General features: G+C 38.2%; 1 protein-coding gene across 1 annotated transcript; it reads right to left on the bottom strand.

Moving 5' to 3' along the window:
- Positions 1 to 154: 154 nt before the first annotated feature.
- Positions 155 to 17,742, bottom strand: ampd1 (adenosine monophosphate deaminase 1 (isoform M); the record flags this gene model as incomplete). The annotated part of the gene is made up of 15 exons (XM_084138764.1): positions 155 to 665; positions 1,670 to 1,780; positions 1,887 to 2,060; positions 3,183 to 3,303; positions 4,507 to 4,670; positions 5,389 to 5,515; positions 5,592 to 5,755; positions 5,840 to 5,971; positions 6,263 to 6,457; positions 6,547 to 6,676; positions 7,412 to 7,631; positions 9,201 to 9,366; positions 9,839 to 9,944; positions 12,509 to 12,674; positions 17,721 to 17,742. 15 exons carry the CDS (start codon positions 17,740 to 17,742, stop codon positions 510 to 512), a joined length of 2,154 nt encoding a protein of 717 aa, XP_083994890.1. The 3' UTR covers positions 155 to 509.
- Between the last annotated feature and the right edge of the window lie 306 nt (positions 17,743 to 18,048).

Here is an 18,048-nt window from a genome sequence, read left to right as displayed (position 1 = left end):
ATTTTTGTGTGTGTGTGTGTGTGTGTGTGTGTGTGTGTGTGTGTGTTCCACTGAAAAAAGTTAACCAGGTTTGGAAAAACATAAAGTTAAGTATTATAAATGGCAGAATTGTCACCTTTGTGTTAACTATAAAAACAAAAATCGAAACAGTATATATTTTAAATATAGATTTTGTTTACTGAGTCAACTGTAACAGGCTTTTTTCCAAAGCATGACCACTAAAAAACATAATAATAAGGCACAAAGGGGATGTAAACTTTGTAAACTGCAAACTGTAAACAGCAGTAAGACCTAAAGATCAGACATAAAACTTCATAAGCCAACAAACACCTGTGTACAAGAAGACTCTGTTCTGGAGTGTTATTTCTCTTTAAGATATAAGCTCTGTCTCATGGGCATTATCTCATGGGCTTCACAATAATATTAGCTGAAATGTTGTTGTCAGTGACATAATTTACACTCTCATGTTTTTCAATTTAAATTTTCAATTTCACACTGTGCATGTTTTTTTAGTCAGCCATGACGCCCTCTTTAATAAGGTTCAGCTCATAGCAATGGGTCTCGTAGCGGTAGGCCATGCGAATCTGAGCCACGTTGGTTTTGCGGATGTCGTTGCCCTCTGGACCGTCCTTCAAGTAGTTGGCACCAAGGAAGTGAACCTTTTCCTGTTTATGTGAGAAAAAATGTATGTTGCAGAGTGATTAAAACTGAAAGGTATAAATTATTAGGCATGAAATTTCAACAAAAACATTGCTTAACCCTGGTGGTGACCACTACAGATGTGTAATATATATAACATATAATATATGAGTGAATATTTTGAATTATTAATTACATATTATTAGATACAGAATAATTGTTTTGAAGTTTAAAAAAATCAGTGTTGTTACTGTTAAAGGGGTCCTATTATTCCCTTTTACGTTTATGTTTTCATGCTTGATTTATGTTTGTTTATGTTTTTACTGGCCCAGTGTGTTGTGATTGGCAGACTTAGCCCCGTGTTTGGGAAATGTCACGGTCCTTTATAACCGAGTTCTTCTCTAGTGTAAATATTGAGGATAGCGTCAATTTCAAACCAATTTGAGCCCGATTCAGACCCTGACAATGTTAACAAACAAGAGGATCGTGTAGAACGGACTTCATGCATGGACTTTGCAAGCACGAATTTCACTGGACGTTTCTGAGTGGTATGTTTTTGTAATTTTCTTATACATTAGAGATACGATGTTATCCACCATTTAATCGTGATATTTGTCTGAAAACTGAGGTAATTCAAACAGCAATCGATCACTAAACATGGTTAACTTTCCTAAGGAGCGGTGAACTGCCTTACAGAACCGAGAGCCTACAAAAGCAACAGAAAACAAGCTGTTCTCCGTAAAATGTGCAGTGCACAGATAAAAGTTGGGGTTATAATGTTCAGGATCAGTGTTTAAAATAAGTTTTAACCACTGTAAGTTCGTCAGCCTTAGGAAGGTCAAACAAATAAGTTCTGGAAACAGTGTCTCTATGACTTAGCGACACCACTGCCTTCCCTAACGCAGCTCAACCAGGCCTCGTCCCCTTTTTATGCGTATTCCGTGGGCGGGGGTTATTTAAATGAGGAACATTGTGACTTCATAAGATCCGGAAAAATCGCTTTGTAGATGTGTTAATCAGGTGACCTCACCTCAGTAGACAGGCCGCTCTGGAGGACACTGTTCCTGGAAATCTCGCACATGTCACAGGTGCTGAGCTTGAACACCTGGGCTGCAATGGCATACTCCTCCATCAGGGGCTCCTATTGATGCAGGAATTCAGATGAATTCAAAAACATGATCAAATCAAAGGAAATAGAGAGAGAAGATTTGCAGTTTGCACATATGGAAAGGGGCGAAGCCTCACACCTTGGTGTAGTGGAACTGCATGGGGTCGTCGGTGGACAGGGAGACTATCAGTCCCTTCTTGTGGAACTCCAGCAGAGGGTTCTTGTTGTACTCTAGGAACAGACTGTTGTTGCTGAGAGGAGACATAGCAATGGGAACCTGGGCCAGGTAATACAGGTACTGCAGGACAGGGCTCTGTGGAACATGAGGAGACAGTGACTGTTGTGATTCTTTCGAAGACCGAGAGAGAGCATGAGGGTAAGATGAACTGGTAAGGTGAAGGATCCACTCTGTTCATCAGTGGCTCAGAGGTGGAGAGAGTCAGAAGCACCAAATTTCTTGGTCTGCATATTTCTGACGACCTCACCTGGTCTATCAACACATTAGTGTTTTACAAACGTAATGCATTGAATATTGGTGTAAAGGTCTTGTAAGCGACATGTTGGATTGTATCGACTCCAGGAAGAGTAGCTGCTCGTGTGCAGCTAATGGAGATCGAAATAAATAAATAAACACCAGCATTGTAATGAAGAAGGCACAACAACGCCTGCACTTTCTGCGGAGACTGAAGAGAGCCAGGCTCCCACCATCCATCCTCACCATCTTTTACAGAGGAACTGTGGAGACCATCCTGACCTACTGTATCACTGTGTGGTTTGGAAACTGTAAAGCACACGAACGAAAGTCCCTGCAGCACATAGTGAGGACAGCTGAAAAGATCATAGGGGTCTCCCTACCACCCATCCAAGACATCTTTCAGTCACGATGTGTGTGCAGAGCTTCTGCCATTATAAAGGACCCCTCCCATCCCTCACACAGTGTGTTTGTCCCTTTACCATCTGGTAGGAGGTTATGCAGCATCAGGACCCGCACTGCAAGATTCTGTAATAGTTTTTTCCCTCAAGCTGTCAGAGCCCTGAATACCAGGGTGCCATTCATCATCTCATTGCCATAATTTGCCGTCTCCCCACCCCCCACCCCCCAATGAAGGACTAAGAGCCCATAAATGACTGTGGACTGTCACCTAAATGAAATTAATGGCATTAAAAAAATTTACCATTAAGTCACTTTAATGACTTTATGACTCTCTGCTATGCTTGAATTGCACTATTTTATTGTTTTACTGTAATTGTTTACTGTTGCTATGTATTGTGTGTATCAGATGTTGTTGTTGTTTATTCTTGTATTGGTTGCACCTCGGTCAGTACGGAACGAAATTTCGTTCAACTGTATACATGTATACAGTAGAATGACAATAAAGTTGACTATGACTATGACTATGATGCCCCCTAATGTCAGGGTAAATGGTGTATTAACCTTCTTGAGGTTGAGGCCGTGAGAGATGTTGTCTGCAGTCATAAAGCAGGCCAGCAAGTGAGTGACAGCTCCAGCCTCCCCACAGTGAGGTCTGAACTGGAATGTGTTCATTCCTCTTTCCCTGGATGCCACAAAAACACAAGATACAGTTACACAAATTGTATTTCAAGTAAATGCTGTTCTTTTTTAACTTTCATTCATCAAAGAGTCCTTTTTGTTTCCACAAATATTTAAGCAGCTTAACTGTTTTCAACATTGATAATAAGAAATGATTCTTGAGCAACAAATCAGAATATTAGAATGATATCTGAAGGATCGTGAAGACTGGAGTAATGATGCTGAAAATGTAGTTTTGCATCATGGGAATAAATTACATAAAAAAATATATTAACATAAGAAACAGTTAAAATTGTATTAATATTTATTGTAATTAATATATTTGTATTAATATATTTAACCAATAAATGCAGCCTTGGTGTGCATAAGATACTTCCTTCAAAAACATAAAATAAAAAAAAGTGCCAATTTTATTGTCCAAAATAATTATTTTTAGCTCAATTCTTTTACTCTTTTTGGCCTTTATATTTCAAAGCAGCTTAACTGCTTAAAATAATGATCAATGATGCAAGCAGAAAGCAAACAAACAAAAAAGCAGCTCTAAAAAGTGTCATTATTCAGTTGAAGTCAGTTCAGTGTTGATTCAGTTCAATAACTGGGTAAAGTTCATCATTTATGAATGAGTTCAATTCAGCTATAAAGCATCACTGCAGGAAACAGTGATGTCCTCATCCAGCTCAGTTCAGTTCTCATCCAATACTGTCAGTGCAGTCAAATCCCCCAAGTAAAAAGTTAAAAGTCTCCTTGCAAGCTGTTCAACTTTAAGTATTATTAATGTCAATGGGACAAACAGTGTGGGATGTATTATAGACCTTATTCAAAGCAGTGCCATGACAGGTATGAAAGAGAGGCTGTGATGGATAGACTTGCTGTGTTTTCGATGGCATCTGCTGTAAAAAGCTGTATAAAGCTCCTAGGTCACTTATAATTTTCCACAGCTCATATTGTCTGGAGGTTTTTTTTGTCTACTGAAATATCTACACACAGCCTACGACGTAGCTACAGCATGAGTTTGATGCAGAAGTGTAAATTGGGCTTTATACAAAGATGGCGCAGCTGTGAATAAGTTGAATTATTTAGGGTCAGGGATTGAAACAAACCCCTAACTTCAATTATAAGCAATCATCATAGTATCAAGTACAACAATTATCTAGTCTATAAATGTCCTATAGTTAGTTTTTTCTTTTTGTGTTATTGAGATACTCACTTGCGCAGCTGGTTGAGTCGGGCGATGTTTGCATACATGTAGTAAATCCAGTAAGTGTATGAGGGGCTCTTCACAATGTCCCACTCCTCAGGCTTGGGGCTCTTTGTGGAGAACATGTGACCGCTGTGTTTGGATTCATCATCCACACTGTCAAAGCCTGTCACCTGCAGAGGGACAAAACACAGGGATGGAGGGGTTAACAGACTACAGTAATATTGTGAAATATTATTACAATTTAAAATGATTGTTCTGTTTTATAGTATTTTAAAATGTAATTTATTGCAGTAATAGCGAAGCTAAATTCTCCAGTCTTCAGTGTCACATGATCCTTCAGAAATCATTCTAATATGATGATTTGCAGACGTGGGTAGAGTAACCAAAATCTTATAGAAATAATTACTCAAGTAAAAGTAAAATTAATAATGTTATTAATTACCCGAGTAAGTGTAATCAAGTATCCAATGAAAAGACTACTCAAGTAGTGAGTTACAGTTACTTCGGATTTGATTCAGAACAAGCAAGATGATGCTGGAGTCAATAAAGCATGTATTACAATTTGCTGCTAAAGAAACTTTTCTTATTATTATCAATGTTGAAAACAGTTTTGTTGCTTAATGTGGAAACCATGATACAATTAAAAAAAAAAAAAAAAACTATGAATAGTTAAAAAAAACAGCGTTTATTTAAAATAGAAAACTTTAATAAAATTATAAATGTATTTTGTATGTATTTTTTCCCTTTCGATCAATTCAATGCATCCTTGCTGAATTAAGTATTACTGACCCCAAACTTTTGAACATTACTAGGATACTGTATTTATGAGATAGAACTTTTCTCTTTGCATATGTATTCACTAATATTATATTTGCCAGATTCACTCACATGCTTCAAGAACACACTGAGCTCTGGGTTAGAGTTAGGGTCAATGGTGGCCTGGAAAACAGGTAGGAAGATGTTTTCCAGCATCTTTCCAAAGTGTGGCACAAAGTTCTTGGCTCTGAAAATGTCACTACAGGGAGAAATAAAAGTTATAGTACAGTTTTCACAAAGAGACTAAGTGCGAGAAGTGAAACAGATTCACGTACTAGATTCTGGGCACTTGAATCATCCACTTGAGGTGAGGAGAAAAGACCCTGTGCTTGTTGAACCAGCTGGAAAGCTTAGTCCACTCATTAGGGTTACAGCCATAGATGGACAGACGGGGCTCTGCGTACTGGTATCTGGCATCCTCCAGGTCACTGGCAACTTCCTGTGAGATTTCAGAGATTATGGCTGATTTGATTGGTTTCCCGTAAGTGTAAATGAGTAATGCCATGGCTCACCCAAGTCTTACCTTGATAATGGTGGCAAAATACTCTCCAGATATGTGGTTCTCAGTCTTCATATACAGATCACGCAGCTCACTGGCACCCACAGGGTTGTACTTGGCATTGAATTTATCAAAACGCTGGAAGGTTTGTCTGCCCTGCATGAAGTCGAGCAAGGAATAACTGGAAATAACTTTGCAGCCATCACAAACAACAGTTTTCGTAAGCAGTTAGGAGTGCTAAAAATACTGTCATAACAGCTGAGGATCATCTAAAAGTAAACACAGCACATGACAACTGCATAATGAGCAGTGCATAGTGCTGTAAGGATACTTTGACATGTTGTTTTTTTAGTCCTGAACATCTGTGGTGATTCTCTATACATATTCTTCCCATGTTTGGGTAAGCAGGCATGGAAGGATTTGCATGATGTGTTGTGTGATACCTACAGCATGCACATCCAGGGAGTCTACAGTCAGGTCATAGGGATGCAGGTTAAGAGATGCAAAAAGCTCCTTCATGGTCACTTCCTTGCCCTTCAAAAGAGCAACCACCCTATCTGCATCCACACGGTAGGACCTCTTGATGAAGCGGAGGAGATGCTTCTGGTTCATGCAGGCGGCAGCGTGGATGTGAGTATCAACCTACACCAGCGAGAAGGGAACAACAACATAACTGTTATAACATCTTTTTTTTAAAAGTATAAATTACATTTGGCTGTTTTGAGTCATACCTTTCTACAGTTGTAAAAGTCTCTGTGGGGATTTTTCTTCAGCTCTTTCATTTCCTCCATCTCATTTAACATCTCATGTACATTGAATTTTGACATGAGGAACTTCAGACGACGATGAGTGTATGTCTTTCTGAGGGACAAAACACAAGCATCCATTTAGAATATAAACAAATCATTCTTATTCTCTATTGACTTTAATTTGTTTTAAGGAAATTTATATTTTTAATCAGCTAGCATGCATTAAATTGATCAAAAGTGACAATAAAGACTTTTACATTGTTACAAAAGAAATCTGTTATAATGAAGTTTCATCAAAGAAACCTAAAAACAAAATGTAGACCGGTTTCCACAAAATGATTAAGCAGCACAACTGTTTTCAGTTGTAAAAGTTATAATTTCTTTAAATTATAAAAAATTACAATTTAATTTTATATAAAATAAATACATTTAATTCATAATAAAATGTTTCTTGAGCAGCAAATCAGCATATTGGAAGGATTTCTGAAGGATCATGTGACACTGAAAATTCAGCTTTGATCACAGGAATACATTGCATTTTACAATAAATTAAAATAGTTATTTTAAATAACATATTACTGTCATTTTGATCAAATAAATCTAGCCTTGGTGAGCATGAGACTTTTTTCAAAAACATTAAAAAAATCTTACTGATCCCAAAGTTTTGAACAGTAGTGTATATCATAAACAAATAGTGAAATATGTAACACTTGATTTCAATTGACATTTCATCATATTCAATTATTTGTGTTTTTTGCCCAATCATGAAATGGAAAATGAGAGAATATAATACAGACAAGTTGAGGTCAGTTATTAAGCATCATGCAGGGCTTTCGTGCACGCGTACGTTGGGCCCTGAGAAATCAAGGCGATGAGGAAGTTCATGTCATCGATGAAAGTGGCAAGTTCTGGACCGGGGTGGTTCAGAGGCTGGTGTTTATCAGCAGATGCTTCGTCTTTGTAGACAAAGATAACACCGTCCTTCATGCGAGCAACGTAGCCGAGGTTAGGTGGGAAGTCCTTAGTGCAGAAAGGATCCTCACCAGCCTTAGGAGGAGAGGTAAAGACTGCAACACAACAGAGACTGTTATCATTATGTATCATTATATTATGTTAGTTTCTGAGGATTAAAGTCATCTCTTAATTCCTTGATTCACTGCCGTTTTACTATGTTAAATGTATTTGCCCTGTTTTGATTCGTTTTCCTGGGAAATCGATTTATTTTTATCTTTAGTATATAAAAAAAAATGAGCCTTATCAACCTTGATTGACATGGCAATAAAATTTCTATCTCATTATTTTGGCAGTTAATGTTTTGGGTGGGTTTTTCTTGGAGTGGGTGGGTTTCGCTGAGCGCTTGGGCTGGAAATCGTCGACACAATCTGGCAACACTGTTCAGAAACCCTTCACCTTCCCTAGCTCCACCTGTATAGATCTGCTACAGGGTGATTGTACAGCAGCAGTATGTCATGTGTGTATTGGCAGTGGGAAGTTCCGTTGATCCTAGCTCATGGTGAGTGCGGCTGAGAAGCTTCTTACTGTGTGGAGATTGGTTAAAGATGAGGTTGGTTAGTTTTGAGTAAACTTTGTACTAAATCACGACTTCCGGGTGCAAATAGTTAAGGACTGAACCCACCAAAGAAAGCCAAAACAACGATTTTTGCAGGATATACTAAAAAAAAAAAAAAAAACTTGTTAAAACATTTAATATAGCCTATACTAAAATAATTTTATATAATGAACGTTTCGATAGCGTTTTCCAACAAAGATTTCAGTAATCTCAAAATTCTGTCAAAGCATTAATAAAAGACACTCGCAAAATGAAGTCACGTATGCCACGTTTTCATGTGATGTACCGTCCGATACTGATCCGACAGCGCTCGAAAAGCAAGCATTATGGTTATGTCTCAAGTCGACAAATCATAAGTACTGTCATTATTTGTCCGTCTATTATCATTACATATCACAAAATAAAATTTCTGTGTATTTGTTTGTCAACATGTTTTGTTTAAAACGTATTTTGAACAATCGACAGCTGATTTATACTTCTGTGTTGAACCTCGCCGTAGGCTACGTGTCGGATTTAATTTATACTTCTGCGTCGACGCGCAATTACACATGCAGACCGCTAGTTGGCAGTGTCCATAGGCTACACGTGCTACACACAGCCTATGTCGTAACTACAGCGTAAAATGTAACAACGCGTAAATTCTATATTCGTGTGTATTGGCAGTGGCAAGTTCCATACTTGCTCAACAGCAGCAGCAGCGTAGCAGATTTATTCCGACAAGACCAAACACATTAACACTGTCATATTCATTACTATGCCAAACCCTCAGAGAGTTGTCATGTCAGAACTAATATTTAATAAATTAATTAATATAAGTGTTTCTCAGCGTGAGGAAGGGACAACCTGTCACTCACATGAGATTACAGCAATAGCAAATCACATCAATCCAATCAGTTCCCAATGGACATTCCCAACATTTTTTCTTGTTCGAGAAGCCGTTTCGCTCGGATATATGTCACTATAGGAAAGAAAAGACTATCGCAACTTCTGTTTCATGCCGCCTTTAACAAATGGAACCTTATTGTAACTTATTTTTTATTATAGTATTCTAGTATACAGTTATTACCTGGAAGCACATTATCGTCTAGTTTCCACTGCTCTCCTTCAATTTTGCGTAAGAACTGAGATGGAGTGGTGGGGAATCTCTGGAAAGCTAGCTTCATGTACTTCTCTCTGATGGTCAGGGCACGGTACAGACCCTTACAGGACACCTCAAAGTCATCCATGGTGACCTGCAGTACAGTTTGGATTGTGTGAAATGCCAAGTGATTGCCCTGATTGTTATGTTTGAAATGCCTATATTTTTAATATGAAAAAGCGATAAGTTAACATACAAACAAATGTATTATGAACAGTCATAGAAAGCATTACAGTGACTAAGTGAAACTATATTTAAAAGCGATCATGTCCCTGATGTAATACCAGGGCAGTTAAGTTTGATCCTTAGAAAAGAGTAGGCAAGAACTGATGACTGCAGGTGAAAATGAATTCCTTAACTCTCTTAAAACCCCCTTCTAAATGTCAGATATCGATTTCAGAAACCAAATCCAGGGCTGGGCTCCATCTGCTTAGATAGAGAGACCCCTTGGCTGATCTATTTCTGCTGGTCTTGGTAAAGGGCAATATATAAATCAAAACTTACATAACATGGGAATATCCAAGTCAGTTCCTGGATGTAACAGGAAGTTATAAACTGGAACATACCCCAGCAGCATAGTCACCAGTGATGGACACTCTCTGAAAATGAGGCACTTCCAAGTAGGTTGGTTGATCCTCTATCTCATGGTGAGTGCGGCTGAGAAGCTTCTTTCTGTGTGGAGATTGGTTAAAGATGAGGTTGGTTAGTTTTGAGAAAACTTTGTACTAAATCACAACTTCCGGGTGCAAATAGTTAAGGACTGAACCCACCAAAGAAAGCCAAAAAAAGATTTTTGCAGCATATACTACAAGAAAAAAAAACCTTGTTAAATATATAATATATACTAAAATAATTTTATTAGGGCTGTCAATCGATTAAAATTTTTAATCGATTAATCGCATGATTGTCGTGAGTTAACTCGTGATTAATCGCATTTAATCGCACATTTTTTTATTTGTTCTAAATATACCTTAAATTAATACTTTTCAAGTTTGTAATACTCTAATCAACGTGGGCATGGATAAATATAGATGCTTTATGCAAATGTATGTTTATTATTGAAACCATAGTCAATATAGAGCATGAAGACGAGACATGTTTCAGAGGTCATAGATGTTTTTTTCAAAGAACTTGTTCATGTCTATTAGACACATGTAGAAAGAACAAAGAAATGCCATGTTCCCATTACTTCTCTTTCTTTGCACTGAGCAATTTACTAACAATTTTTTTTTTTGATTTTTGCATGACAGGGCAGCTCTTCTGAAAATGCTAAATGTACATTTAGCATTTATTATTACATTGTAGTTTGTCTCTCTCTGTGCCCATTTTGATGAAGCTAAATTCTCAATAAAACAGTTTTCATTGGTATATTTTACTGTTTCTGTTGTCAAACAACGGAATGAATTTGAAATTGTGACTGAAACGCGACCCAATAAACATAACCAGTTCTCCCTTCCAAGACGTTAATCTGCACAAAAATTCTGATAATCGAGCCGTCGTCTGGTGAAATCAAATACACATAAGCTAAAGACAATATCCGTGTATATTTGTAAAATTAGAGAAGCAACATAATATCTGTTTAACTGAATTAAAGCGCTGCTCCTCCGCGCGAGACGCAGAGAGAGAGAGAGAGAGAGAGAGAGAGAGGCGCGCGCGCGCGTGCTGAGAGAGCAATACCGGCGGTACCGGTAGATTCTCAGAAACTAAATAAGGTTTGGGCGCTTTGTTGAAGGAAAAAAAAAAACGCTAAAGGGGTCTGCAATGTCGTTAAGTTGCCAACACGGTGTATCTCCATTTTTCCAACTAGGGGTTGGGCCACGGGTCAAACAGAAAATATGCGCTGCGTTAATCGCCCGTTAAAAAAATTAGTGTATTGTAATATGATTTTGCGTTAACGCGTTATTAACGCGCTAACTTTGACAGCCCTAAATTTTATATAATGAACGCTTCGATAGCGTTTTCCAACAAAGATTTCAGTAACCTCAAAAAGACACTCGCAAATTTAAGTCGCGTATGTCGCGTTTTCATGATGTAGCCTACCATCTGACTGATCCGACAGCGCTCGAAAAGCAAGTATTATGGTTATGTCTCAAGTCGACAAAACGTAAGTACTGTCATTATTTGTCCGTCTATTATCATTACATATCACAAAATAAAATTGTGTATTTGTTTGTCAACATGTTTTGTTTAAAACGTATTTTAAACAGTCGACAGCTTAAGGCTGATTTATACTTCTGCGTTGAACCTACACCGTAGGCTACGTGTCAGTTTTCATTTATACTTCTGTGTCGACGTGCAATTACACATGCAGACCACTAGTAGGCCATTTTCAAAGGCTACACGTGCTACACACAGCCAATATCGTAACTACGCCATAAAATGTAACAACGCGTCCATTCTACGCAGACCGTAAGCGCTGTGCTGTGATTGGTCTGCTAGAACCCCTCCCCCTCAGGTAAAAAAAATAATAGAGTTGCATTTCCTCATACCCATTTCCGCTTGCGGACTACACATTATCTGTTCTTCGATGTTAAACAACTCAAGCTGCAACAAAAGTTGCTATTTGCCACCATCACTGCTGCTGCTTTATAAATAACATTTAAAATAAAATTTAAGAAATTGCTAACAATCAAATAAATAAATAGTGCTTCTGACAAATATGTTTACATGATGTACACTCACAGTTACATGAGAATAAGTTTATTCTACTGAAAAGCCCCCTTCCCCTCCTTCATGGTGGTGGTGGTGGCCATGTTGAGACCACATGTAAATATTATAAACAGCATAGTAGACGGCATACTTTTTTTCTTTCTTTTTTTTTTTTTTTGCAAATGAAAATGAGACTTAAGAGATAGTCATGTTCAATGAGATGTATCATTTTCTAAATGCATGTCTATGTTTCATTCCAGATTAAGATTATTTTCTCATATGTTTATTTATTTATTTATTTTTATTTAAATGTTTTTCCCCTTTTCTCCTTGGTGATGTATGCAGGACTTCTCCAATCAATCTGCTTCAACCTCGCCACTGCAAGCTCGTGTTCATTTTGACTGCAACGCCCACATCTCAATATCAACAACCAATGCACAGAACCAAGTCACCAGACTATATTTTACCCTTTTTCAGTAATCTGTTGCACTCAGTTGAAAATCTGTCGCTACATTCATTTCATTGCGACTTCAATGTAGGCTACTTCATTTAAAAAAGGAGTTGTATAATTGTGTAACTGCACTGACCGCTTCTCTAAGTTATCATCCTCGGCTATATGATAGGCCAGCTCCTGGTTGAGGATAGGGCAATCGTCAGCTACGTCAAACAGGGAGATCTCCTCACGGACGTCTTCATCTTTGGTTTCTGATGCAAACACACGCTCTGCGATCGCACGCACGCGATCGTCCGTTTCTGGTAGAAAAGAAGAAGCAGCACCACATTGGTTTTAATGTAAAATAATTATTTAAGGAGACGGCGGTCTACCATTTAAAAAAAAAAAAAGAGAGAGAGAGAGGGAGGGAGCGAGAGTAAAAAGCCTCACAGCGGTTAAGATGCATCAAATGGACTGCATTTATATAGCGCTTTCACAGACCTATGGCCACCAAAGCGCTTTACATAGCCGCTTCACACACCGACGGCGGTGTCAGCCATGCAAGGCGCCATCCAGCTTGTCAGGAGGGGTCAGCTGGGGTTAGGTGTCTTGCTCATGGACACCTCGACACTTGGTCAGGTGGAACCAGGGATTGAACCACCAACCTTTCAGTTTGTAGACAACCTACATGAACCACTGAGCCACTGCCACCCAACAAGTGAGATGATCTTGTTGGATCAAGTGAGATGATTTCATGGTGTTGACATAACAGTATAAAAATAATTATTAGCCTATGGTAAACGCCATAAAGGCACAATAGGTGAACAACCAACTTGTAGTACTTATATAAAGCATCTGACTGTTGTCCTTTATATATTTTTAACTATAAAAATATCAACTTTTGTTGAACTTTTAAACCAGAGCATGCTTTTGGTACCCTGGAAATCCAGAGTTCTCGCGAGAGCACAAGTTGAATTTGCTCAGCGAGTTACTCTGGTGTCGAGTAATGATGCTCATTAAATATGCCCCTCGATCTGAGCTGCACCAATCACATCGGGTTATCTGATATAGGCGGGCCAGAGGAGAGCTAAACAGATGACGACAGCGCTATGACGTCGAAGTCATTAGTAACATTGCAAGATGCCTATGGATGAACACCAGTTGTTTGAAACGGCTTTGGCCGCTACAATGAACGAGTTAGATTTGGCTTTTTATCTAAAACAGGAACAGAAGACGCCGCTCGAATCGTTCCTCTGCAAGAAGGGCGTTTTTGCTGTTTTGCCGACCGGATATGGTAAGAGTAATCTACCAGTTAGCTCCGCTGGTAGCTGGGGTTTATTGTTGTGATTGGTCGTAGTGTTATCCAATTGCGTGCAGTGAGATTTTCAAATGCATGCTTGGTGCCGCCCCTCGAGCTGGCCGATTTTTCATTAGTCGACGTCAGGCCATTAATCTTTTTGATTTATGTCTGGATTTCCACGCAATGCTTTTGGCACTAGAAAAAAATTCAGAATGATTCAACTACTGAGTCACTGTGATCGCTAGCAGTGAATGAGCAAAATCTCCCATGCAGAGATAAAACTAGTATGACAAATTCATTGAGCCAACACACAATTCAGCAGAACCCAAATCATAACTTAGAAATGTCTAATTGAAAACAGACAAGAAAACATGAGGCCTTCATCCTAAAAGCTTTTAAGAATCACATTAAACATGCGCAGAAATCATCAGTCTAAGCCTGGAGTAGGCTACACAATTTAGTCATTTGTTTGCTTATGAACTACAATGGGGTGCACATTTTTTTCAGCTGAATACACATTTTAATTACAATTATAAATACCTTTTTGCTCTGACACTCCAGCAAGAAAATCTGTCCGTCTGCTCAAAAGTTAACATCAGTGATGCAAATTTAAATATTTCTTATTTGCTTTACATTATAGCATAACGTTTTAAATGTTACTAAAACAAAACAGGGTTGCACTTTATTTTCAGGTGTCCATGTTACAGTGCAATAAAACATTTAGTATTATAATGAGTAATGACTAACAATAATTAATTACATGTAGTTAATATAGAGTTCGGGTTAGTTGCATGTAATTATGCACAATTTATAGTAATTAATATAACTACATGTAACGTGTAACAAGGACTCTATAAAATAAAGAGTTACCCAAAATAGGTTTAAATTACATTATCAATGCCAGATTTTCAATACAGTCTCAGACTTTTGGACCCCAATGTATATTTTCACCTAAACAAACAAGTGAATAAAATATACAGATGGACGTTTTGCCATTATTTTGTTGCACTGAAGCAGTTTTAACATTTCGATCTCGGACGGGTTCCTTTATACTTACTCACTGCTGATTATTCATTTCCCCAGAAGTGGGTGAGGAAGATCCAAAAGATTGGAAAGAAAAAGGAGGTTAGAGGTTAGTATGAGTAAGTAAGCAACACATTGGAACTGTCATTTTATTCACATTTGAGGGATCACACATGCAACCTGAATAACAAACAATTCGGTAGTATTAAATATTAAATCTCTCTGTATTGCAGGCAACCGAATTTTACAATAAACTTAACAGTGTCAACATGAACCTTTGTATATATAAATCGCAGTGACTGATGGGGTAGAATGAAAAGTGCAAAATTATGTTTAAAAAAAACAAACAAGTCATGCTCATTGTCATATCACTATGACTTTTTTCACAATCCCAAGATTGCAGACACCGTCAAAAGAACTCAAACAAGGCCTGACATTTCACAAATAGTGTATCACTATCTGTTCTCCTCACATAGAGGCAAACTTTTATTTGTTATTGTTCACTTTCCATGATCATACTTTTTTTTTTAACTGGTTTAATTCAAATTACAATTTCAGTACCTGTTTCATCATACATTTAATAACTAAAGCTCAGTTAGAGGCCCCAAGCACCCACACCATTGGCCCAGACCACAATCCACAAGGGTTGCGTCCGAAATCATATACTCTCTTAAGTTGGTACTTATTTTTTTATATTTTTTTTATGATTTATTTTTGGCACTTTTGCCTTTTATTAGGATAGGACAGTAGCTAGACAGGAAGTGAGGTGAAAGGCCCACGAGCCAGGATTCGAACTCGGGTCGCCAGAAGCACAACGGCGCTACATGTCGGCACACTTGCCCACGAGGCTATCGGCGCCGACCAGTTGGTACTTAGTTTGAATAAATAATTACTTTGTGACCATTGAAAGGTATGTTATAGTATGAATATAATCTGGATCACCATGTTGTCATTATCATGTGGCCTACCAGTGTGAGTTGCATCGCTTCACTTCACAAATCCTCTTCCATGGCCTTATGGGAAAGTGTCCATCGTATGCTCACTTCAGAATCTCTCCGGAAGAAGTAGGTCATCTTGGTACTTTTAGCCTACTCTTTTATGAGAACTGAGAATTTTTGTCACATATGTTTTTCCCCTGCTATAGAAGTATGTGATTTCGGATGCAGCCAATGTCAATGTCATGGATCGTGAACACTAGACAAATAAACAACTTATTTATACTAAATAATATTCAACATCCCCTAATTCACATTCCTACACTCTAAAACGTTCTTAAAAAAAAAAAAAAAAAATCACACGCCTTGTATCCACCTGGAGTTTCATGGCAAATCCCTTGGTTTTGAGATTCGCATATCTACCAGGTCATGCTCACCCCTCTTTCCAAACACACAAACAATCATCCGCCTATGATTCCTTCCAATACTTACGCTTCTCCTCCGCTGGGTTAGTAATATGTACCCATCATGGGACAGGATTCATGTGAGGGGGCAAACAAGAGTTACGGTCACTCTCAAGGACAATAACACACACTGACCACAGCAGAAACAGTAGGTCATCACATGAAGACAGGAAGAGGATTGTATTCTGAATTATTTGAATACGTCACTGAACTGAATAGCGAAAGGTTTCAGAAACACCCCCTATCTGCCATTGGTCGGGCAAACAGATAGTCCCGCCAAAACTCACACCAGCAACTACAAATGACTTTCTCCTGTCCAGCTTAATATGCAGAGACATAAGTATTTTAATATCAGAAACAATCTTCAACAGAGTATTAGACTCAATGGTTTTTTACTTGGGTGTGAACTCATCAACCGAGTGTTATAACAGCCTGCTCGAAGACTCTCTCTCTGAAGCTCAGCCAGTTTGTGGCCTTCCCTGCTGCCATGAAATGATAGTGTTTCTATTTTTAAACTTGGTGATATCAGTGACTGATTATTCCTACACATGGAAAGCAGCATGTCTAGAAATGTAATTCTCCAATCAACCTATATATATATCTTACTGAGAAGAAAAGAATCAGGACTATCCCACATAATCAGTGCACATACACTTGTGGTTATAAGTTTATATACACCTTGCAGAATCTGTTTTTAAGGTAATAATTGTAACAAAATAAGAGTACTATTGAGTACTATGTGAGTAAAAACATGTTTTTACAATACCTCTTTAGCTAAAATTATTAACATTTTGCAGATTCTGCCAGGTGTATGAAAATATATGAGCACAACTGAACTCGCTAAGACCCAGTGGACAAACATTTGTGATGTAAAAATACATTTCAGGTGAGTGATGGCGAGTCAAGCACCAGTATGACATTTGAGCCACTAGAATCCGCTGACTAGCAAAAGGTTATCCTGCATTTTCAAGCAAGCCTCCGTGTGTTGTAACTAGTAAATCATAAACTCATAAGCGTTCGCAACCTCGTTAATGGAGTCTTCCACAGCTGCAAAAACAAAAAAACAAACAGTGTGAACTCCTGCATGCATACATATCTGACATCATTTTCAAGTGTGCATATAGATTGCACTTCAGTCTATATCTAAACATGTGGATCAATCCATCACAGGTGTTAATGAGGCAGTATCAAACACTAACACCTCTATTTTAATTCTGCTTTCATTTATTAAAATGTCAGGGGTGTTGACACAGTTGATGAATGCAATGCCTGACAGTTGCTCTCTTTGAATTAAAGTTCCTAAAATACTCTCATGTACCACCACTGCCTGATGCCTTGTTCTTGCCTACTGTATTTGTTGTACAAACTTCTAAGACTTGATCGGCAAAAATAACTATTCACACTCCCGTTCCTGGATTACAGTTTCTGCAAGAGACCACAGTGGTGTCCAAACTTTTGCAACATTGTAATATCCTTTTAATTATATTTTAATATTCTTCAATTAACTTTGCATACACATCTATTAAGCAATGATATGCTCATTTGAATGTTTTCTGTGGTGTAAACAAATTTAATAGATTAATGCAATGTTAAAACCAAATCTTCTCTTTGTGTGTTGGATTCAGGTGGTGAATGGACACTCACCGGGCACAGCGACTTTGGGCATGTTGGCTTTTGGTTTCTGACACTATCACTCGTCCTGCAGAAAGCTGGTCGGTCCGACACTGCTCCTCGGTAGCGGGGAAGTGTGCAGTTGGACACAGCAACCGTGCAATATTAAGCAGTGGTTGCCCAGTGTAACTAGAGCCGTGTACCCGCACTGGATACGAGGGGCTTGGCGCTCCAGGTTCTGTGTGTTCAACTCTATTTTAAGTTTTAACAGACAGACAGATTCAAGTGACAAGCTCACATGAAAAATAGGATGTTATGTAAGTACACACACACACACACACACACAAACATCCATGCACAT

This window comes from Abramis brama (assembly GCF_963993115.1).
Source record: "Abramis brama genome assembly, chromosome: 16".
Classification (NCBI taxonomy): Eukaryota; Metazoa; Chordata; class Actinopteri; order Cypriniformes; family Leuciscidae; genus Abramis; species Abramis brama.
This window is presented reverse-complemented; position numbering and strand designations above follow the sequence as displayed.